This window comes from Centropristis striata, chromosome 3 (genome assembly GCF_030273125.1).
Source record: "Centropristis striata isolate RG_2023a ecotype Rhode Island chromosome 3, C.striata_1.0, whole genome shotgun sequence".
NCBI classification, from domain to species: Eukaryota; Metazoa; Chordata; class Actinopteri; order Perciformes; family Serranidae; genus Centropristis; species Centropristis striata.
Window position 1 is genome coordinate 12,487,900 of NC_081519.1, and position 24,982 is coordinate 12,512,881.

General features: G+C 39.8%; 1 protein-coding gene across 1 annotated transcript in view; it reads right to left on the reverse strand.

The window, feature by feature from the left end:
* The window catches only part of cpne5b (copine Vb), a 134,555-nt gene that overhangs the window by 73,322 nt on the left and 36,251 nt on the right, over positions 1-24,982 (reverse strand). The window contains exons 4-6 of the mRNA XM_059328535.1: positions 22,818-22,921; positions 20,215-20,254; positions 15,774-15,850 (exon numbers count right to left, since the gene is read on the reverse strand). Coding sequence (XP_059184518.1) covers positions 15,774-15,850; positions 20,215-20,254; positions 22,818-22,921 — 221 coding nt within the window. The remainder of the gene's footprint in view (positions 1-15,773; positions 15,851-20,214; positions 20,255-22,817; positions 22,922-24,982) is intronic.

Consider the following 24,982-nt stretch of genomic DNA (forward strand, 5'->3'; position numbering starts at 1 on the left):
GTTGTAAGAGAGGTCCTTGATTTACTGCAAGATGGGACAATGTTTTTGGAAAGAAATGTTGCTGTTGAGTTTTCAGAAAAAGTCCATACAACTCCATTCAGTTCAATTTTGGTTTGGTTTTGGCCCAAGTTTTGGAGAGATAAATCAATGTGCAGCCTTAAGATGTCAACCTTAAGGGATAAAATGTTTTTTTACCCTCTCTATTCTCTAAAAGTGTAACACTATCTATTGCAGTTAACTATATTACAACGGATAATCCCAATACACTGTATAAATAAATAATGTCCTATTTCAAAGGCTGTTATGGTTGCAGATCTTACAGTCTCTATCACTTCATCCAGGAAGGCCTGGGGCCAACTGTTGAAGACATGGAGGCTATGGTGTCAGGCTTGGTTTGTCATCATACCCAGCTGGGGTTCCCGCCTCTGCACACATGCCTCTATTCACATTCACAAATAATTTGCTTCCATTTCGCTACTGTGCTCTAGTAATCCACCCTGACATTCAGGGAATATCGAAACGGGAAAAGGCCAAGAATGCACAAAGACCTCCCGTCCCTCCGCAACGTCTTTGTGAAGTCTTTTCTGTGGTTTTAATCATGACTCCACTTTCCTCTCTCTAATTTCCTTCTTTGTTGTCAGTTCCTTGCATCTCCTTCCCTTTACTCTATGATTCATAACAGCACAGGGTCTTCATCTGTACACTATTCATTAAAATGCTATTTACAAAGTATTCTGCCTACATATTGCGGCACAGCAATCATACAATGCATTGGGCTAAGGGCTGCATTACCCATTGTCTGAGCCAGTAGTGTCACCTAGATAAAACATGGACAACAATTAGTGGGTATTGCAATACAATATCAGTGTAATATGGTGCATAAACACAATATAAAAGAGCTACAACTATAGTTATCTGCAGTGGCTGACTGTTGATGATACAGTAGCAGCCTGAAGGTTCAGGAAAGGCAAACATGCAGTCTGAGTGTTTAAGGTTTGAGTGATGCTGTGAGGAAAAACTCTTGTGACTGACAACACTTCTCCTCCGGCTGCTATTCTGTCATCAATGGGCCCCTAAGTGAGCCATTTAACCCCCATCTGCTGCAGTGGAGCTGCTCTGTGGGCTGAAATCTGTGGTGTTTTATGGTCAGCTGCAGGATGCTAACTGTACAGGTGCAGGGGGTGCCTCATAGAAAGATGCGTACACACAGCCCAACAACCCAGAATAAATGAAAAGCAATAAAAAACACAATCTTCTCCCTCTTTGAATCCATACCCCCCAAGGTCTCGTCAATTTGTTTTTTCACTCATAAGATGTTTCTAGTTGTTTCTTGCTTGTCTTTGCTGAGGGTTTAAAGTTGGTGGTGAAACTTGGCTGAGCTTCATAGGTTAAATAGATTTGTTATGTCTTTACATGTTGGATGTGATTAGCCTCCTGTTGTCTTTTTATTCTATCCTTGCATTATCTTGTTTTTTCATTGTCATACTGAATTGCATCATGTGGTTTTGTAGCAGATTTTTGATTGGGTTCTTTCCGACATGTCTTTTGATCATATAAAAACTGAAACATTGAAATATATCACAATTGAAGTTCATTCTAACAAATTGTAGCAGCATGCTGACACAGATATCTAATGATGTGTTCACGCCCAATGCGAAGATAACTTTTGGTGTGGAGGAATTACATACAAAGTCAATGCAAAGATAAATACACAGATAAATGTGATGCGAATGGAGCAAATCTCTACAATCTGCATCATTTGTGAGAGTTGACATGTTTTGACTTGAGTGAAAAATTTGCGTGACACTGTTAGGGATGGGTACCGAATTCGGTACTTTTATAGGTACCGACCGAATTCCGTCGGTACTACCGAGTACCGATTCAAGTAAAATCAAACGGTACCATGTTTCGGTACCTAAACGGCGTTACCTTTAAACTGATCATTGATTTCAACCTGTTTTCATTTGACGTCTTGATTAACAAGCGTGCTGACGATCGCACTTTTTTTTTATTTACCTCCTCGTCTGGTCCTGTCTGCTCACCGCGGCAACTAGCCCACTAGCTGCTGCCCTCTTCCAACCCGGCGCAGAGACGAACAGCCCGGCTCTCGGCCTGCTCGCTGCCAGCTGCTATCTCTCCAATGTCTCTACCCGGGCTTGGCCTTAGTCTGCCTCCAGATTGGACCTTCCTTACTCCGTTTGCTTTCTCCATTCTTCTGTAGATCAGTCATTAACAGCTAGCTGCTGCATCTCTGGTCCTCCGCTAAAACTCCGATCTTCAACTCAGGAATATTACCTGCCACTTTATTCCAAACTGCCTCGTTGAAATTAAATCCCTCAGACTCCTGCGTCATCCTCGATATGTTCACAGAGCAGCCCGACTCAACTTTGTTTATTCCATCATGCTATGCCCACAATACTGTCTGACTGGTGCTGCGCCGCACAGCTACGACGTCATCACAACAAATCACACGTGCACTTGCAACCTTTTTTTTTTTTTTTTTCTCCGTGCTTTGCCACCTGAGAGCGCTCCTCTGCATTCTTTGATAACACTCCAACCTTCATGTTACAAAATGCACGTTCACTCAACAATAAAGCACTGCTCATCCTGGATTTTATATTGTTTTGATATATTTTTTAAAGTTTATATTTTCAAACGCAAAAGTACCGAAAATTGGTACCGTTGAGTACCGGTACCGATTCCCAGGTACCGGGTATCGGTACCGTATCGGTTCAAATGTGAACGGTACCCATCCCTAGACACTGTGCTGGGAAAGCCTATCACCGTTGAGTTTTTACTGCATGGCCCTGATCACTCCAAACTCCATTCAGAAAACAAACATTTTAAAAGTTGTTTGCTTGTCATCTCGCAGACAGACCTAACGGAGCATAAATTCAGACTTTTTACATATCTGCAACATCATGTAGTTGTTTTGGCATACTTTTGATCAGGTTATTGCAGTAAAATCACAGCCAAATCTATTGAGTTTGAGTTTCATACCACTAATAGTAACAGTCATCCAGACACAATTCCTAAAGTAGATGGATGGAATTCACCTGATAGATCTGATTTCCAACGTATGGGACTACCAGAACACATACAAACCAGCAAAAGTGGTTAATTGCACCATAGTTGATGACAAAAAGAAACAATGGAAATAAATGTTGTTGGTATCCACACTAGGGATGGGTACCGAATTCGGTACTTTTATAGGTACCGACCGAATTCCGTCGGTACTACCAAGTACCGATTCATGTAAAATCAAACGGTACCATGTTTCGGTACCTAAACGGCGTTAACTTTAAACTGATCATTGATTTCAACCCGTTTTCATTTGACGTCTTTGATTAACAAGCGTGCTGACGATCGTACTATTTTTTTTAAATTTATTTACCTCCTCGTCTGGTCCTGTCTGCTCACCGCGGCCGCTAACTGCTGCCCTCTTCCACCGCGGAACAGAGACCAACAGCCGGCTCTAGACCTGCTAGCCGCTAGCTGCTATCTCTCCAATGTCTCTACCCGGGCTTGGCCTTCGTCTGCCTCCAGATTAGACCTTCCTTACTCCGTTTGCTCTCTCCATTCATCCGTAGACTTTTCATTAGCAGCTAGAAGCTAGCTGCTGCATCTCTGGTCCTCCGCTAATACTCCGCTCTTCAACTCAGGAATATTACCTGCCACTTTACTCCAAACTGCCTCGCTGAAATTAAATCCCTCGGACTCCTGCATCATCCTCGATATGTGCACAGAGCAGCCCGACTCAACTTTGTTTATTCCATCCTGCTATGCCCACAATACTGTCTGACCGGTGCTGCGCCGCACAGCTACGACGTCATCACAACAAATCACACGTGCACTTGCAACTTTTTTTTTTCTCCTCCGTGCTTTGCCACCTGAGAGCTCCTCTGCATTCTTTGATAACACTGCAACCTTCATGTTACAAAATGCACGTTCACTCAACAATAAAGCACTGCTCATCCTGGATTTTATATTGTTTTGATATATTTTTTAAAGTTTATATTTTGAGAAATAAATATGTTACGCAAAAGTACCGAAAATTGGTACCGTTGAGTACCGGTACCGATTCCCAGGTACCGGGTATCGGTACCGTATCGATTCAAATGTGAAAGGTACCCATCCCTAATCCACACAGGTGCGTCTAATGTGAGTAACGTGAATAAACACAAATGATAGGCAAAATAAAAAGTTTACTTTTGGTTTGAACAGGCCATTCAACATCCATTCTCCCTTTAGAGTGAATACATCATGTCTTTAATAAATGTCATGGTAATCCATCCAACAGGAACCATGCCAAGGCACCATGAATGGCTGTTTGTACAAACCAATACATCTTGTATCGTGACCTGCTGCTGGCACCACATGAGAAGTAAGGGCATCACAAAATGCTGTCAACACGGTTGAATCAACACCTTTCTGTATTTGTATAAGCTTTGCTTAAGAAGTACCTCTACCTGTGTCCATGACCTTAGGATGTCAGATGTGTTTTGAATTACGGATAAATGCCTTCCCTGGAGACATCACTGCCTGGAGCAACATTACTGTGAGAGGTTACAGTAAATGCAGAACAAATCATAAATAAGAAAAATAGGTAAATGGCCAATGATTTTTTTATGCGTAAAGGGTAGTGAAGTTCTGCTACCTGTCATTTCTTGTTAAGCAGTAAACACAAATTTAAATTAAGTAGGAAAATCAGCTGGTAATTAGAGTGTTTGCATTTTCACTGTTATCAGCAAACCTGCAATTGACTGGCAAATAAGCTATTCCCTGCAATCACAGGCGTTTTTATCTCTGCAAGCTCAGCAAAACTGAAGGATCCTTTGCACTATTAATTTCTCACTTGTGTAAACATTTTGTTTTTCAGTCGTACCAGAACAGAACAGCAGCAGCATGCTAAATGAGCTTGTGGTTTGTTTGGGTAATTCCAAGTTGTACTGCTTATGGTAATATAATAGGCCTTATTTCCTCCTCACAGTGAGCTGCTGTGTACTGTAAATGCACACACACACACACACACGCAGTAGTAGACCTACTAGTCAGGCTTTTAACAACAGCCTCCTAAAGTAGTATGGCTCACAGGAGAGAAATTTAAAAAAAACTATTTGCTTCGTCATTACAATCAGAAATGCCAGGGGCCAGATTTATAAGACTGTGTATACATAAAGTTTGAGTCTAGAGCCTCCACAAAGGCAGAAATATGCTTACACACTCTTTGCATCAGGTTTCTAAAGCCACGTGCATGCATCATTCTGTTTTATGAATCTCAACTCGTATTAAATTGTGTACATGTGCCCAAGCCTTATTTCCACTCCGACATATAGATATAACGCACCTTTAATTATCCGTCTGCATATTAATACCTGATGCATTTTCACCCAATGTGTGCGTGTGTGTTGGATTGGCAAAGACCTCATAAAAACTCTATACCAGCAGTTCTTATGCATAACAGAACTTACAGCTGTAGCTATTCATAGCAGCTAGCAGTATCATTAATTCATAACACATGCATGTCTAATTAAGCATCATCAGCAGAGATTTCTCAATCATCCAATTCTTAAGATAAAAATTAAAAACATAATGGTCTCCAACTGAGAACACTTGAATTACACTAATTACAAAAAGAATAATGTAATTGATCTCTTAAAAGCAATTCATTAGAATAATTTTTGAGAAATATCACTTTGACCAACATATTATGGTGAAGATAATGTGTGTGTGAAGCCTGCAAAAATAATTTTGCATGTTGCGTACTTACAAAGTTTGTGTGAGATGCACGCATTTTAACTGCATTTTCTGTTTCATAGCTTCCGGTTGACTTGTGTATTGTGTATTTTTTCTACATTTTCTGAAAAATGAAAGTGCAGAGGAAACAAATGGCATTGTGCAGCCATTTTCATAACTGCACTGCCAGTTTAAATAGTTTTTCTATGTAAATATAAATACAAGAGAATGTTAATCTCTCTTTAATAAAATATGCATTTGAGGCCTGTGGCAAGAGAGGACTGTAAAATCTGAAGCAATCATAAAAGAGCAGAGCGCCTTTGATGTTCAGATGAAACAAATGTCTTGTTTGGCCGAAGCACTCTCTTTCTATCTCTCACACACACACACACACACACACACACACACACACACACACTCTATGAATTAGTTTCATTAACATTTTAGGTAGTGGAGAAGTCACGTGTTGCAACACACACAACCCTGTAAATTAGTGAGTGCATCACATTATAGTGACACACTGTGTTTCTGTCTTTGTGCACTGGAGGTTTGATAAAATGTCAGTATGATTATTCATGGCAGACATAATGACAAATAGTCATTTTAAGAGTAAAGTATTCTTTTAATTGTGGCTCAGTTCCAGTTTAAAGTGACTCACTGAGCATGCACAACACTTTGAAACTGGAACATCGAAACAGAACAATCATTATAATATTATTAAGCTATGGACATAGATAAATTATTCTCACAAAAAAAGGTTTATTGGTGTGATATTCAAACCCTAGTTTGAGTTTCAGTCGAAGTCAAAAGGACCATTTATGCTTGATGGTAAGATGGAGTTAAACATATAAACGAAAACGTTTTCTTCACATCAGTTTATTTCCAATCCATTAAATCATGTTTGACATACACTACATCTGCTGAGTGACGTTGTTTTTACCAAGAAGATCCCCAACCTAAATAACAGAATAGACCGTTTGTCCATAATACCACCCATAAGGACACATATGAGCATTTGTCAAAATCAGCGTTTGGCGGCTCACCGTACCACGGATCGTTCTAAAAAATAGTGTACATGTCATTATACATACACGTATGGTTTGTGGTTGTAAAAATGCTGCAGTTTCGGTGAACTCAGGTCGCAAAACCACTAAAAAACCTAGGTTAGGCGTTAAAAAACATTTTGAACAGTAAATAAATGTACGTAAATGCCAGAAGTGAAGTAGTTACGAGGTTGACCTGAGCCACGGGAGTTACGTACAAAACGTAAGCTACTTCCACAGCATAAGTTACATAAAACGTGATTCACAAACCCTGAGCCATGGAAGTTACGGCAGTTACGTAAACAACGGAAGCTACTTAAACAACGGAAGTTACGTAAAAAGTACTTTAGTTTCTACACAGGACACAAACCTTGTTCTCCTGGGTGAAGGTCCGCTGTTTGTTCGATCCATCCACCTCACGCCCAGAGTGTGCCATCTGCCATTTAAACTCTCCATCACCGTTGATTATTACTACTATGTTCGAAAGATGGCGGGGAGGATAGTCTAAAATGTAAATATGAGTCATATTTTACAGCATGTACATATTGACGTTTTTGAGGGGAGACGAGTCTGGTTTTTGCCCACCACAGACAGACTGCCTAGCTAGACTTTAAGTATCAATTCAACATAATGTTACAACATCGAATACGACAGTGTTACCTGTTCATTCCCAGCATCCTGCTAGTGGGTAAGTACCAGAAGAAGGCAGACTAGTTTTTTATTCATAACTTTATAACAGGAGTGAGGTAACATATAGAGATGCACAATATGGATTTTTCTCAACTGATACAGTAACCAGTTATTACTTCTCATGGCTGATACTAACACAATCAGCGATAGCGTCACATTTTTCTATTTTAAGAAAAAGTTCATAACCTGTAGCTTATGCACAGCTGAAAATAAGAAAGGCTAAGATATAGTGAGCGAAGGTGGTGATTTTCACCCATGGGAACAATGCCGGGCCTTGCCAACGGTTTTAGAATTGAAGAAAAAGCCTCACACTAAAGAACAAAGAATACATAACACTATAACTTTCCTATTATCTGCGCAATATATATCTTGCATCCCTAGTTATACATTCACAACTCTGAGCATGCCTGTACATACTAACAATACAGACACATTCTGGCATGTACGCCAAGTTAATTGGACCGTGTGCCTGTTTTTGTGTGGCTGTGTGTTTGTGTGTGTGTGTGTGCGTGTGTGTGTGTGTGTGTGTGTGTGTGTGTGTGTGTGTGTATTTCCTGTGTGCGTCAGCGGCCTCAAAGGGAATCTGTAAATAATACAGCGCGGTAAACAAAGACTGATGAGGGAGTTTGAGGCCACACAATCTGATACATTCATTGCAAGTCCGTGTTAATTACTGTGTGCCTTACAATACAATCCAACCTACTCAAGATTGTGATACCAGAATATGCAGATTTACAAGTAACTGCGATATCAATTAGCACCATGGAGGCCTCTGTTGACATGGAGACCCATGGGAACAATGCTGGGCCTTGCCAATGGTTTTTGAATTGAGGAAAAAGCCTCTTCAGCGCATTGTTCTCTTCAGTATTCACATTAAAAGTGAAGCAGATTTTCAAATCACGTACATGTATGAAATTTGACCACGGGATCATTTATATTTATTGGTGTTATTCATGTAAGGTGTGCCAGTGTTAACAACCCCATCATTTCTTTACATCATCAACCATGGCTGAAATAACCACTATTACTGCTGTACTTGTTGTGGAAGTCCCAGATATGTCAGAAAACCAAATTATGTCTGATCTTGGATCATAACATCATTCAGAACTTCACTGCTTCTTCCAGCAACCGTGTCTGGATGACTGCCATTACAGTACTACAACATAAAACATATTTTCCTGTTATTTAATTGCAATAAATGGATCAAAAGAAAGCCAAAATAACAACTTCATGATGCCAATCACTAAAAAAACATAATTCATGCTTTGTCAGGTCTATTTAAAAGACAATAACTTTTAAATTAGAATGTTTTCTGAATGGAGTTTGGACCGATCAGAAATATGCTATGCAGGTGAATCGCTGATAGGATTCACATATTATCCGTGACCAGTCTTCTCTGAAATGAATAAGTCCCATGTTTTAATATCTCATTCAATGTTTATTTGCATTCATGTCAGACATCTTCAATGCATCTTGTCTTCTGCTTCTTCACTTCTACTCTAATGCTTCTTTTTGCTATTTCCTTGTGATGTGCGTCAGTGTGCAATCTATAGCAATTGATTATTTTGAGTGTCCTGGTCATTCTGTCTCTGTCACACAACCACTCTCCAGACTGTCATTGACCGTCTCTCTCTCTCTCTCTCTCTCTCTCTCTCTCTCTCTCTCTCTCGCTCCTCTCTCTCTCTCTCTCTCTCTCTCTCTCTCTCTCTCTCTCTTCTCTCTCTCTCTCTCCCTCTCTCCCTCTCTCCCTCTCTCTCTCTCTCTCTCTCTCTCTCCCTCTATCTTTTCCTTCAGGAGCCTTTTTTCCATAATGAAAATCACCATGCCTACTGCCTAATTAAACAAGCACTAATTTCTGAAAGATTAAAGCCATTACAATTAGCCAGAGAAAAGAGAGCAGGGAAAATAATAGAATGTACTATTATGCATTCATGTGCCATCTAACCAAGCAACAGGATTTCTGAAATCAATTACTAAAATGTGTATACCTCTGATTGTGTGTATATGTGTGTGGATGTACATTATATGCTAAGACGCAAAGAAAAAGGAGATTATCTCAAGTCAAGGTTGTGTGTATATATATATATATATATATATATATATATATATATATATATATACATATGTAATATAAAACATACTCTGAGGTAGGAGGTGGACGGTCAGAGACACAGTTCCACAGCCTGATGCTACCAAAGATCCCCTCACTCACTTCAAACAAAGATTTATTCAATTGTATGTGTCGTGTGTGTGTGTGTGTGCAGGTGAAAAGAGAAGCAGAGGACTGCTTTAGACGGACATGAAAAACAAACAAATGCTCTAAAACATCTCCCATTGGCTCAGCACAGCTCAGACAAACGTCTTGACATTTCCAAGCAGTGAAAAATAAATCATTCTTCATTTCCACAGAAAAAGAAAAAGAAACTCCACTGGGTAGCGCATCTACCAGGGCAATGCATCACTGTGCCCTGTGTGTGTGTGTGTGTGTGTGTGTGTGTGTCTGCTCAGTGGGCCGCTGTGTGTTTTTCTCTCTGCTTCTCCACCTCTGTGACTCTCCACTAAAGAAAGCTGCTGTACAACCTCTCCAGTATAACTTGAAAAGCTGCTGATCAACAGTTTAATGCCAGTTCAAATTAACCTCAAGAACTGAATGTAGTCACCCTGAAGGTGAATATCTGACGGAGAATTTGAGGAAACTTCTATATGACCCCAGAATGGATTAAAGTCATTACATTCTGTAATCCGTGACCACAGAGACCACCTTGCGATGGGATCATGGGATGGCCCCTTCCCAACTTGCTTACCCCAGCCTTCATGTTTATCTCAACCTGTATAGTTTTGTAACTGCCTCTTGCATGGTTGTGATGCCATCATGGTGACAAAATCAGACGAATAAACACGTGGCAAAGTACTAAAACTGGCTTTAGTTGTACTTCCCGCTGCGGTAGACCTGTATTAAGAACCAAGATTTAGGGCTAGCAAGGTAAATTCTGTTTGCATGTTAACTTATGCTGCACACCTAACATGTTTCAGAGCTGGTTATGTTCAAGATCAACACTTTTAAAGGACCGCCCCTGACCAAATTTTCTGATTTTGTCTGTCTTCTACATGGTGTCTGTGCATCCTCAGGATGATTTTTTTGCAGTAACATTATATGCCTATAAATTATGCATTCACAATGTCTGCTTTTTTGCCAGCAGTCCTTCCTTCACTTAGCAGCTGCAACTGTTTTACTTTTAGCCTGGATTATGTGTTAAACTTGTATTTGTCGAGTGTTAAACTAGGGGTGGGCGATATGGCCCTAAAAGATTATCACGATATTTCAGAGTATTTTCGCGATAACGATATTCTTGACGATATTAAAAAATACTGAAAAATATATAGAAAATTATTTTTTAGTCTGTATAAATAAATAAAAATTGTACAACAAAATAAAAATCAATCATAAATCTAAATGTAGTGTAAATTGCAAATCTCAACAGTTGCCAAATACAAAAAAATTACTTACTTGAGTATTAGCAAATAATAATAAACAATAAACTTCTAGGGGGTCTGGGGGCCCCCCTGGGAGAAAATTTTGTACATTTTATAGTACAATGTGATCAATTTCGTCCACTTTGAGAGCTAAATGGGAGCAAACACCTCACAAACACATCATTGCCTATTTTAATTAATTATTGAAAAGGAGAATAAGGGTTCTTCTATGTTTTATTTAAGCCATCTTATTTTGACAGTCTTCTTGTAATTTCTGTGGTGGATTCTGTGCTCTTATTTTGAAAGCTGCATTTGTATAGCGACAGGAAGTAATAGTAGCTTTTTGTGATTAAAACAACTTTAATTGTTAGCTAATGTTAGCTCACGGCTAACGAACGGCAGAATGCAACAGTGTGTTTGGACCGTTTGGTATATATTGGATAGTATTTCGATCGACTCACGCACACACAGACGCACAGAGAGAGAGAGAGTGGGGGCGGGACTGATACATTACAGACAGGTAGGTGCTTGTTTTGAAGCGCAGTGGGAGGGCAGCTCGGTATATTCAGTGCGTGTGTGTGAATGCGTGAGCATGTCTCGGAGGAGGACCGAGAGGTGGGTCGGGGTACGCAAAATAACTATGTTATGAAAAGTGTAGATATACTTTCAGTAGCTTTAAATGTGACGTTAGCGCAGCGCAGGAGACTCTGGCGGGCCGCCAAGGTCTAGGTAATTAATAGGAAATCCTTACGTCACTATGTCAAGAAGTAGGGCATGTTGCCAATATCGTGATATGCATTTTTTTTACCCATAAAAAAAATATACCGGTATAATCGTGAACGATACGATATGGCACACCCCTATGTTAAACACACACGGACCAGGGTATTGTGAAGGAAATTTGGTACTTCCTGTCATGGTGGTACAAGAAGTAGGCGGCGACCTACTTGATATTCAAGACACAAGGCCTTGTGGGAACTCACTCGGGCCTTAACTCTGATAACACCATGACTGAGGGGAACATGTAGATCAGGGTGCTCTGTCCTGATGTGTTGTATAGGGCAGGAAGAAAGGGCCGCATTGAGTCTTGCTGAAAAGCCAATGCTTAAGAGTGCAACAGTCATAAGTCGAGCGGTGTACGGGACTTTGTTGTATTGTAAAATAGCCATTCGGAATTGTGCGGTGTATGGAATACAAATGTGCTAATAAAACTTGCTGAACAGAGTATTGAGTGCTTTGTGTTTGGCCAGCTCACCCATTAACTTAGTGCAGTTGTTAAAATTGCCACGACAGTATGACAGATGGCAGCAATTCAATGCATTTGGCATGTAGACATGGTGAAAACGACCTGCTGATGTTCAAAACAAGCATCAGAATGGGGAAGAAAGGTGATTTAAGTGACTTTGAACATTGCATGGTTGTTGCTGCCAGACGGGCTGCTCGGAGTATTTCAGAAACTGCTGATCTAACAACCATCTCTAGGGTTTACAGAGAATGGTCTGAAAAAGAGAAAATATCAAGTGAGCAGCAGTTCTCTGGGCCAAAATGCCTTGTTGATGCTAGAGGTCAGAGGAGAATGGCCCGACTGGTTGGAGATGATGGAAAGCCAACAGGAACTCAAATAACCACTTGTTACAACCAAGGTATGCAGAAGACCATCTATGAATGCACAACACATCCAACATTGATGAGGATGGACAACAGCTGCAGAAGACCACAACACCACTTTATTAGTTACACCTTGTTAGCTAGTGAAGATGCCGGTGAACTCGCTTCATAGTACAGGACCCTGGACCACATTCTGCCATTACTGCACATGCAGGGGTTCACAAGGTGTTGCTGTTGTGGCTGGTAATGAATACCATGTGCAAAAATTATGTGCTGTCAGGATTGTGCTAGTTTTGTGGCAGTCGACTTTATTTTTGCAGCCTTTAAAAAAAAGATTAAAGGCCCTTATTAGAATAAAATTTGGCAACAGGTTGTGTTATCTCTCAGCTGCAGAGTGTCTTAAATTAAAAATGAATAATTTGGCAAGAGTTCCATGCCATATAAATTTCTCATTTGAGAAAAAACTGGTTTGATATTACACTTGTAATAACATTATTAAGGTTTATTCTCTCAATATAGAGGCTCAAGGCACGTTTATATTTGCACTGCTTAAGTCCCCTTAAGTATGCAGCATCAATAGTACATTTACTATGGGGAAAACACACACACACACACACACACACAGACAGTGTCACAAAAATGTTTTTGCAACAGATCTGCAACTGTGTCACGATCAGGACATCTGCCTGTCTTGCACTTCCCTAAGGATGACCAACTGAAAACACAGGTTGTGATGTCTGAATCATGAAACAATAATATGCATGCTTTTCAGTGGTTTCCCAGCAAAGGAAACACAGTGCAAATGCATTAATACATTTAAGAATAAAGTTTGTGTTCTGTGATGTTCTTTAACCATCGGCAAAAATTGTCACGTAGTTCATAATTTGATGAGTTTGATCAGAATAATTTGGGACTTTAGTGTCCCTCTATGTGTTGAGTAAATTCTCCTACTTCTTGAGCTACATAAACCATTTAAAAACCCATTGGAGGAAGAAATGTATTGGCAAAAAGCTATAAGCAAGACTGTTTTATTATTCTGTGAAAAGTTAATGTTTGGGAGATCGGTTTTCATAAATGTAGTTGAGGTTTCAGAGGTTTATACTAACTCTTCTGCCAGCCTCTGGGACCTGCAGTTACAAGAAACCCCTTCCTTGGCATCTCTATGTGCTTTCCCATATGCGGTTCCACTACTGACAGTTTTTGCAGAGTGTAAATACAAATAGACATTTTATCTTTAAGTGAACATGTCATTTATGATCTCAAAATTGCACTGTATATAAATGAAAAATGAACAAGGAATGAAGACCCAAGTTGTGAAAAAATTAGGATTAGCCTTCAAGATTCAATTTGGTTATATTAAAGCCTGATTTCCACCGGGCGCATTACAGCAGCGTCACGTCAGCGCCTCGTTCGCCGTTGCAAATAGGTAACACTCTAATCAATGAGAGCATTTCCACCGGGGGCGCTGCGTAACGTTACAGCAGCGTCTCAGCAGCGTCTCTACGCGAGCATTAGGTAGGACTTCTATTTCTCCGCGAGACGCTGCCAAACCGCGTAAATCAGAAGCAGATCGCACCAGACAGGAAGTCCGACTCAGAATCAGCGTAAAACACTTCCGCCCCCTTTCAAAATAAAACACAATACGCAGTTCATGCAGCCTAAAACTACTTCACATCAACATTATGTTATGACCGGGGCACCAGATCAGCAATCAATCAATCAAAGGGTCTCAGAGGATCGGCGACACGGAAGACAAGACACTGATTGTTGAAGTGGAACATCATACAATCATTTATGACATAACATATTGTTTTTATCAGCATAGATGGTCAGATCAACAGATCTTTCACGTCAGAGAAGCAAAGTAAGCTGTTGGTTGTTGTTGTTGTGGTTGTTTACTTTATACACACAGTTTATCCATAGACTGTATAAATAGAGTTTATCACGGGATCTCGCAGTCTCCAGTATGGTCAGGATTATCTCGTGATCTCGCGTGTATACGACCGGCTCGCTAAGCTGACGTGACGCTGCTGTAATGCGCCCGGTGTGAATTGACGCCGGGCAGAAGACGCAGCAAAACCGCGGTGGAGCCGTGCCGCTGCTGTAACGCGCCCGGTGGAAATCCCCAGTTAAAACTTGACAAATGAGAACCACAGCCCTCTGTCTAAACTGTCAATATCATGTGTACCCGGATCAAACGAGTACCCAGTAGATAATGTACTTTTCACGAGTATCGCTAGAGTGAAATAGGAGTAGTGCCACTATCCTTTCTTCCGATGAACAAAGTGGTCATTGGGTGGTTGTGTTCTGTATATAGTTCTCTCACTTTTTTGATAAAAATATATTGATCTGAAGCTCAATTCTCTATCCCTTATATAAATAATAAATATAGCAACTTCTGATAAACCCATATCAAAGTCCGGTTAGGTCCCACATACATCTGGTTGAAGCCACACCCACCTCTGGTTTAAACTCAGAGATAGTTAGAACACAGATAATTATGCACTCCCTCATCCCTGACACATATTCACAAATTTATAGTCAACAGATTGTACCCTGTGATATTAAATCATAGTTTCTGCCACATAACTAATACTAGAACAGCAATTCCTTCCTAATATTCTCCACATTACCATATCCACAACTAAGAACCAGCATTTCTAACTAAATGTGGCATTTAAATGACTTCACCTGAATCACACAAGAGCTCGGCACACTGATGATGATGATGATGATGATGATGATGATAATGATGGATGTATAAAGACAGATTACAGGATAACCCATTAAGACAAAATTTTTCTCAGCCAGTGTGAGAGCACTAGCTGAGGAAACAGGCTGTAATTTGGGTAATTTTGCACCGTGCTTCACCCTTTTCTTTAATGACAATAATTATCTGAGGAAAACATCTGTAGGATGTGTTGTTTCCCCCTCCCTTCCTCTCCTTTGTCTGATCAATGTCTTGCTAAATCACCAATGCGTTTCCTATTATTATTCCTCCTCTTTCTCATCCTCCTGCCATTTCACTCGCACTCTCTCTGTGGCCAGTTTCTCCCAGAACAAATGAGACCAGGTTTATACCTTAGAATGGTCATTGTATTTGGGTCCGAAGCATTTTTTTTCTGTCTTAACTCCCCTCTTAGCACAGAATGGTGTGCCTCAATCACATTTGGAGTCAGGGGTATTTAGGCAGTGAGAAAATGGCATGGAGCTCTTACTCACCCAAGTGGTTTCTCCAGTCGACTGGCTGGTGATCCAACAATCTCTCCAAGAGTACAGAACGTCTGACCCAAAAAGTCCTGGAGGGAAGGCAGGAAAGAAAGAAGGAAGGTAGGAGGGAGGGGGGGCAGGTTGGCGTATGTGAAGTGGAAGAAATCAGAGTATAGTCAGACTTAAAAACTAAAAACTGTTCTACTACCACTGCAACTCATGCAAATGACAAATTCAAGAGTTTGTTTCTGCCAAAGAAGCTTGCTCGTTCATGCTGACAGTCAGTTTAAAATGTGCCCGTGCATCCAGACGTTAAGGCATTAATTGTGGTGGTGTCATGTGAACCCATTTTATATAAGGCTTGCAGGCTAAAATCTGCAAAACTTGATGTTCGCCATCAGCTGTGAAACAGAATAAGTGCTCTCTTTTAGTTTAAAGACACCATCAGTATGCTCTGTGTGACATTGTGCGCAGTTTTGGTGTGAAATTTAAAGTATGTTGAACTAAAATCAAAGTTTGCATGGTAGGCTTAATCCAGTGGTTCCCAACTGGTCTGCCTGTAAGGCATTATCAGTAAATCAGTGGATTCAAACCGAGGAGATTCTTGTTGTGAGGAGACAGGGCTCATATTAAGTTTTATTTCACAAAATTTAAACTTATCTGTGAATAACTTAAATGTATACTATGCAGGGTTTTCTAAAATAGAATAAAAAAATTATAGGCTTATAAAAAAACAATCTGTTTCCATCATCACTTCTGACCCACTAGAACTGTGTCAGTGTCTGTGTCTGCAGTGACTCTGCCCTCTGACTGTATTTTCTCATTTCCTTTCATTTTGCTGTTTACTGGGCATCTCTAAGCTTTACCTTAATGCATTTAACTACAAAATTTGCATAAACAGCAAACCCGTGGCGCAGCCGTTATGCGGCCATTACGTAGTGGAAATCCCGTGTAACCCAGTGGAAATCCCGTGTAAGGCTTAACGAAGTAAGCAGTAAGAGATGGGGCTCTCCACCCCACAACATTAACAACAGTATTTTAGTTAGCCAACTGGCATAGCAGGTAGGTCTGCAGATTTGTCATTCTAGAGTAAGGCAGCTTCTTTATACAAAATCACTATGGTTTAGAAACCAAAACACTTCCAGATATTGCTTCTCAAATGTTTTGATGTGGCTCTTGTCACTGGTGTCCTCCATTTTAATAGCTAACAACACAACATCACTAGATTAATAGAATGATAGTGAATGTTTAAAGCGCTCACTGCTGCCGTTCTGCCTTTTTAACCATTTATCTGTTAGTGGCGTTCAAATGAATGTTTGAATTGTGCATAATAATTGGGACCCAATCAGTTGGACCCCACTTGTGGACCACAACCCATCTGCTGGGAACCACTGGTTTAATGAATTGTGGAGGATAATGGTCAAATGGGAGAAGGTGGAAGGATTCAGCACTGTGTGAACAATGACGAAAAACATTATTCATATTGTGGGGAATTAGTGTAGAAACAGTGTTGTAGTATCAGTCATTATCATGTTTTTAACAGGACAAAGTTCCTCAGTAACAGCCAGCATTGATCTGGTACGTGAGACTCCAAGCAGATAAAAAATGTGTTTGGTTTCAAGACAGTCCCTTTTTTACTAATCACAGTAAAGATGTGGGACAACCAAACCAAAGAGTCCTTAACTTTGGTCTTTACAGACAGGCGCACACTAAATAATTCAACATCAGGCTATAGTGGGATTCATTTCAGTGGTCTGTTATGCCCACTAATTCCACTGACTGTTGCAAAGTGGAGCCTGGGAAATCTCAACATCTTCATCGGGTTACAAAAACATGCAACAAAAGCTGCTGAAAGACATAATGACTGAGTATTTATTTTCATATTGTGGTCACTGTGGAGCCCTTTGATTCTGCACCGATGGTTAAGAGCTGCACAGATGGGTTGACTCAGTTCACTGCTTTTTGTTCTGATCAGTGACGCCATCGTTCCTCCTGAGAAAAGGATTGTTAATGTGAGACAGCAGCCATGCAGTGTCAGAAGTGAGAGAGATGCTGGGACCTACGTTGAGTTCTGCGGGCTTCCACAAAGGTTGGGCAGCAGCAGCAACAACAGCAATGACAACAACAACAATGACAACAGAACACATCATATACCAGGACACAACACTATACCAAATACCTAGCACTCCTAGCACTGCTCAGGATGGAGAAGTGAGAGTGTAAAGACAACATGCTGTGCCAGAACCAAACCAAAGCACACAGGCAGAAGTAGAGCTAGTGATGAAAAAATGCAAACCCCGCTCATCCAAATACGTCAAATAATCATCAAAACTGATTATTTTCAACATTTGTCAATGCTTTCTGTCACCATAGTTTCCAGACTTATGGATAAGAAATAACATTTTTCTAGTGAAACAAAAAATATAATGTAATAATGTGCAATGTGTAAAATATGGCTAGAATTGTTGTTCAAAACATGAAACATAAAGACGCTTATGCATTGTGTTGCAGAGATATCTACAGAAAATTAGTATGCTAACCAGTTAGCCTCAGCTCATGATTATGACACTTGCACCTCGAGAGCCAATATTGAGTTCAGGCTGAGAAAGTAGAGCTGCCGTCAGGGCTTGTCAATCAGGTTGGATGTTCAGCCCCTGGTAAGGAGCACATTTAACACAATGATGGCTGAAGCTCTTGGCAAACACCATTTTTCATCCCTAACTTATCCGAACTCAGGTCACAAGGGGAGCCGATCCCAGGGCTGACACATCGAGACAGACAACCAATTACGATCTCATTCATTCCTACAGGTAATTTAGAGTAACCAATTAAACCTAAGCTAAATGTTTTTGGCCTGCGGGAGGAAGCCGGGGTACCCGGAGAGAACCCACGCTGACACGGGGGAGAACATGCAAACTCCACACAGACAGAAGAGCCGCAGGCCAGAATGGAACCGGCGACCCATTTACTGTGAGGCTAGAGTAAATATAAAAATAGGAAAAACAAGAGTAAACATTGGTGTGGCTTTTTCACCCCTGGAGACAGCTTGAAGCAAGTGAAAGAGATGACGTTTGAGGCAGAACTTGAAATCTTTATTACTTAACTGAGACAAGACTTTAGGTGTCAATGAACACTGACCCCCTGCAGAAAATCAGTGGGAAAAAATAAAATAAATTGAAACATTTTTGATTGAAACCCAGACTTGTCTAGCCTTCTACTTTTGTTTTTTCTCACTCCGAAGCATCACTACAGGAAGTTGTTGCACTGTGCCAGTCTCCATTTGTTATATCTGCATCCCCATGAGATCGCATGAGAGAGATCATATCAGGGGGTGCATTGCTCCCTCTGGCATGATCATCATAATGATATCCTGTAGTGTGAGATGCACCATTATTTTAAAATCCTGTGGTGTGTGCATGTTTGAGATTAGAGAGAAGAACATGTGTGAAGATTCTCCTATTGTGTGAGATGCTACCAGATTTCAAAAGCTGCTAGGATTTTGCAGTGTGACCATCTAAAATGGTCTTTTTTTTTAAGGAAACTTGTGTTCGGTGCAACTAATAACGACTCAAGCCGTACCAGAAAATGTTCCAAATTGTGTCGACATATGGTTTAAGTGTGGCTGTTTTTGTATGATAAACCTATGGTATGCAAAACCTGAGCTAAGGAAGCTATTATATAAACTATAGGCTGATGCCACACATCAATATTGTAAAATAGTTTTATATTGACCGGCTCTCAGAGTTTCAGCTGTTTGATCACAAATTTCATATTCTTGCCCTGCTTTTAGTTAGTATTTGGCCTTTTTTAAAGTCCAATTATAACTTTGAGAATTATGGAAAGAGGTGGAGGAGAGTGGGATGAGCTGAGTTGCTTCCTCCTATTTGTTTGGAGCATGTAGCCAGGAATTACACATTGCAGCTTTAAAATGGAAACTAACAGTTAAAAGCATTGCATAATCCAAGCTTTTCTACATGACATTGTAGCAAGTTATTACACAATGCCTATCACTGCAGTACCAATACTGGAACAAAGAAAAAAATCCATATAAGATTTAATCATAGATATATAGAAATGTAATTAGCATATTTATTGCACAATTATAGCATGGATAATCCATGTTGAACTCTAAAAACAAAGACACTGAAAAAGGAAATAAACAAAAAATTGTATTTGGATACTTCAGGCAATAAAAAGGGTTTGCTTTATTCCATCAAGAAAAAACCATGCAGCAAGCAACACCCGATCGAAACAAACAGAAAAACACCAACATTGCCACCATTAGAACACTGATAAATAGAGTTCTGCCAATCTGGAATCACTTTGAACACCATATTCCATCAATAAATATTTACTTTCTTAATTTTCTGAGCTATCCAAGCCACTAATTCAGATTTTACTCGCGGCTGGCCTCCATTTATCTGTAGTTCAAGGGGAAAGTACATGCACTCACATGTTTGGACAGGTCTGGGCTTTTGGAGTCGACATCATACCTGAAAGGAAACAAAATAAAAGCAGCAAATCCATTATAATATATATATATATATATATCTATATATATAATAAAATATAAAAACCTGCAGAAGAGACTCTAAAGCAGGGACATTTTGATTGATATGCAAGATTTTTAAACCAACCCTGGTGATCTGTCATCACTTGGAGCAGAAAAGTAATACTTTCACCACACTTATCTCATTTTGGCTTTTCAGACTTTTTGTTTGTTTGTTTGTTTGTAGGTTTAAGGACATGGTTTGACTCAGACGTCTAGGGTATGAATCGAAATGAAATGGAATAAAGTAAAAAGGAACATCAGGACAAAAGAAAAAATGATACATTTTAATTTGCTAAATTGAAAACCACACTATGTAAAGGAGGAAAGACAAAAGACAGAGGTCATCACATTACACATCACACACTAAAACTCACAATGAGCCAAGATGAAAAAGAGGATCTTAGAATCCTTTCAGATCTTCCTATATATGTGGGGCAGAGTAATTGGAGGAGAGTTCAATACGATTTTTTCCGCTTCTTTCATAATAAGTGCTCGACCTGGTCTGATTTGCATATCAATATAAAGCCATGAAAGTGAAGGAAATGGAGCCCATGTGATGTACCAAGCTTAAACAATAGATCCTGTTTGCCTAAAGATTATTCAGGCTGCAGACACTACAATGTTTATGGGTTCCTCTCACTGCTCATTAGAATATAAGATCAAGTGATATACTTCAGAGTTGACAAATTGCATCTATTTCTCTATTGTGTGGCATAGATGTAGATGATATAAAGGTTGTGCTAGGGGTCATTCTGTTGAAGGAGCCTTGAGGAAAGGTTTTTATTTATGTGATTTCGAATGGAGATTATTTGTGTCCATGAAATAGCTTAACCACAGCAAGCGTTGAGGAAGGTTCCTTTGTGTGTTTATCTGGTTAAAACTGGTTAACACTTCTAGCTGGCCAGCATCAGAAGTAGATTAAATTGTACAAAGAAGTCATGAATGGAAGGCAGATAAAGTGACTTTATTAAAACTGAATGGTTCTAATGAATATTAAAATCAAATTTAAGCTACAAAATTAATCATGGGGTCAGTTACAGTCAAGTCTGTAAAGCTTTCAGTTCCTGCACAGCACATAATGACTTTGGCATGTTTTTCAGATTTTACAGAGAAGTTAAGAAAAGTAGGCTTCTCATGTCAGGCCAATGATTCTGGAATGTGTTGGTTAAAATGATAACTCATTAGCATTATATCAGCTGTAGATAGCTAGCATGAGCTTCTGCTAACACTAATGCTGAAATATGAGGAGTTTGGGGAAAAATGAATGTAAAAAGCCATGTAGGTCAGATGTCAGGTGGGCAAGAGTGGTGGAGGATTGACTTAATCCCAGGAGACCAATGGCCATTGTCTGGAAATAGTGTTTCGTTTTAGCCTTACTTTGTTCTTTCACCCAAACCTTTGCCTAAATCTAAAGCATTAGCATGTGTTTGAAACAGTGATTGCGACCTAGGTATACAACAGCCAATTTAGATGTTTAAAATAGCGGCCATCATGTGTCAGCAATGTGTTGAAAGCAGTTGAAGGCATTGCTCATCATGTTTTACTTTCCATGGTTTTAAATTGAAATTGCGCTGCAAACTCATCTTCATGAAAATATGTTGGCTGATTAAAGTGAAGGAGGTTAGTCCCTAAGGTGAATTTCCCTGTAAGCTGTTCCCCTTTAGTAACAAGCCACACCTCCAAGTTAAAAAATAAAATAGTTGCCAGTCCTAACAACGTTTCTAGCGGAAACCCTGATTATAGTACTCTATTATAAATGAGAGATTGTTGATTTGTTTTTCATTCAGCATAACCCTTATTTAGATATGGTAGATGTTTATCATTGAAAATATAGCATACTTGGACAAACACCATTTAAAAAAAGAAAAGGATTTAATGACGTAAAAAAACAAAAAAAAACAGCAGAGTTTTGTAAATGTAACTCTCTCTTAACAAAAACTTTTCTACGAGATGCTGGAATGAAAACAACCCTAAACCAAATAAAGAACAGGACCCAGTCGCTATTTTTGCTCTAATAAAGCATCACAAATAAAGTATCACCCCACAAAATAAAAAATTGCTAATAACATGCACCTTGCTTTGAGAAATAACGTCTGTAGCTTATTACTTACTACTTTAGGTAGTAAGCTAGTTAGCCAGGCATGCTAATGCTAAGTGTGCAGATAAACAGTTAATCTGTTCCTTATTGCACTTTTGTCTTTGTTAAAGATAAACACCCTGCCAACTCTTGATAAAATGCTTCTACTAGAGCCCCATACCCCATACCCCATAGCGTTATGGCATGTGGAGAAAACTGAACCTTGACGGTCTGCTGTGCCTAGTTAGGATTGCTAATCTACGATTGGGCAATGGCTGTTCAGGAGCAGGGTTTAACAATGGCCAATTTCTGGCAGGGCTCTTAATCAGCACAGAGATCAGGGAGAGAAAAATACATCACAGTGAAGGAGGACAGAGGGCAGGAGAGAAAATACAATGCTGACACGACTTCAAAGGAAATCACTCACAAGTCGAAGCGAAGGTTCTGCTTCTCCTCAAAAAAGTAGTCCAAGATGTACTTTCGAACAAAGTCTGGGTTTAGTGTGTTGTCTATCACCTCCGTTCTGCCAAACTGTGGAAGGAGAAACACAGATGGAGGTCAGGAGAGAAAAACGATGAAACGAAAAGCAAGACTACAAAACAAATAAACAAATACAGTTAATGCTGTTGTTGCCTTGCACTTTATCTTACTTTGCTCTTTTCTTCTCTCTCCCAGACTCTCGCTTATCACACATGCATGCACATAAATTTACAGAGGCCTGATTAATGGAGGTGCTTTCACACGCTGCTGCTGAGCACAGGAAACCAGGGGTGTGATTCCTGGTTCCTTGATCCTCACTCCTCTCCCACATTAATTACAGCTGGATAACTCAGTCATCCCCACAGAGAGTAACAGATAAAGGAAGAGATGAGGAAAATGTAGAGAGAGAGAGAGAGACAGGGGGGTAAGAAAAACGGCTGATGATATATGGAAAAAAGGGGGACATAAGTGGAGTGGATCGCTTGTGCAGAAAAGGAGGAGGGGAGAGTAGGAGTGGGAAAAGAGTGGGATGGGAGAGTGGGAGAAAGGCAGTGTTTAAGGCCTGCTAATTAGTGGGATTCACAGTCCCAGGGAAATATGCCAGAAAGAAGGCTGGCAAAGAACCAGCAACGCCACATGCATATGGGCCACTGTACAAAAAGCTGATGATGGGTTTCAAATATGAGATACTGTACATACATAAATCATTTAAAGCCTCCTGGAATTACATTATTACATAATCTCTGTGAAGATTTCAAATGGTAACAGATGGTGAACAAAAGAAGAAAGTCAACATTTGTGACCTATAGCATGGCAGTTTCTGGTATCATAGACGGACATTAACTTAAGGCATCAATGTGCTTCCTAAATTCTTACTTGATTCTTGGTAACTACTCAAAATTTTGTGCCGGATTAAATTGTTAGAAGGCAGCAGAGCAAAAACTTGTTTTTAGGCCAATACGTCCTCATATATAATGATATAATAAGATGTTTGCCAGTGACTCCGAAAACATCATATATGACCATCAAATACTGTGAAATGAACAGAACTACTTGGTTATGGTTAGGAAAACACCATGATTTCGGTTTAAATAACTTACGTGACTTAGTTATGTTACATGATGTTGCTACGTACTAATATTGTTATGTACAGAAGTAATGCTCTATGACTTTTAAAAGTGCTGAAGTTTTGTTTAACACAGGACACCAACACTGCAGAGTCCTGGGTCACAGTTCTGTGTTTTTTTGGCACATCCATCCCAACCTCCTATATGTGCGGACTTTGTCGCTCTTTATATTACTAACCAGATGCGGTGAACCTGGGCCTTTTAAAGGTTTTTGCCCTTTTTGCCATGCTGGTAATCCATCTTTGATTGCTCACAAAAACATAATTTCTTGGTTATGTAACTACAGCACTGCATGTGTTGAGTGAACTTCTTTAACAGTTTAATTTGAAGAAAAAGATAATAAACCCTGATTCCAGTGTCTCCTAATTATTACTGTTTCTCTACTGTTCTCTAGTAACATTTTCTTTATTATACATACTACAATGCTTTTTAACTGGTTATGAAACCGTCTCAATTTAATAATGATGCCTCAATATGATCTACATAAGCAAACTAGACCATCAGACAGAATATTGAACACTTCTATCTAGTTAGTTAAATGTCTATCACAATTCCAATTAAATCAGGCTAAATCATGCCTTTTCTCCAGAACCTCCTTTCTCAGACTCTGGCGGAGCCCACCATGCACAGACTCAGATCTGGCTTTGCTGCCACATTCAAGCTGTAGTCTGAACTCTGGTATGAGGCATCAGCTTCCAAGAAGCCAACACTCTCTTCACGCTGCTGGAGGCCCACGCTGTTTTGCAGGTCCTGCTGTGAGGGAAGTGAAGCATGGGAGAACCGGAACCAGGACTGAAAGGGGCAGACTGTCAGACGCTGCTGCAGTAAAATGACACTTCTCTAATATCACTCTAGTTCTCATGGAAACAGTTGCTTTTGTCCACAGGGCCCCCCAAAGTCAACACAAAATTAAAGTTCCTTGTAAATGCTTGATTTAATTATCTTAATTAAATGTATCTTAATAAATGAATCTTCATCTTAATCT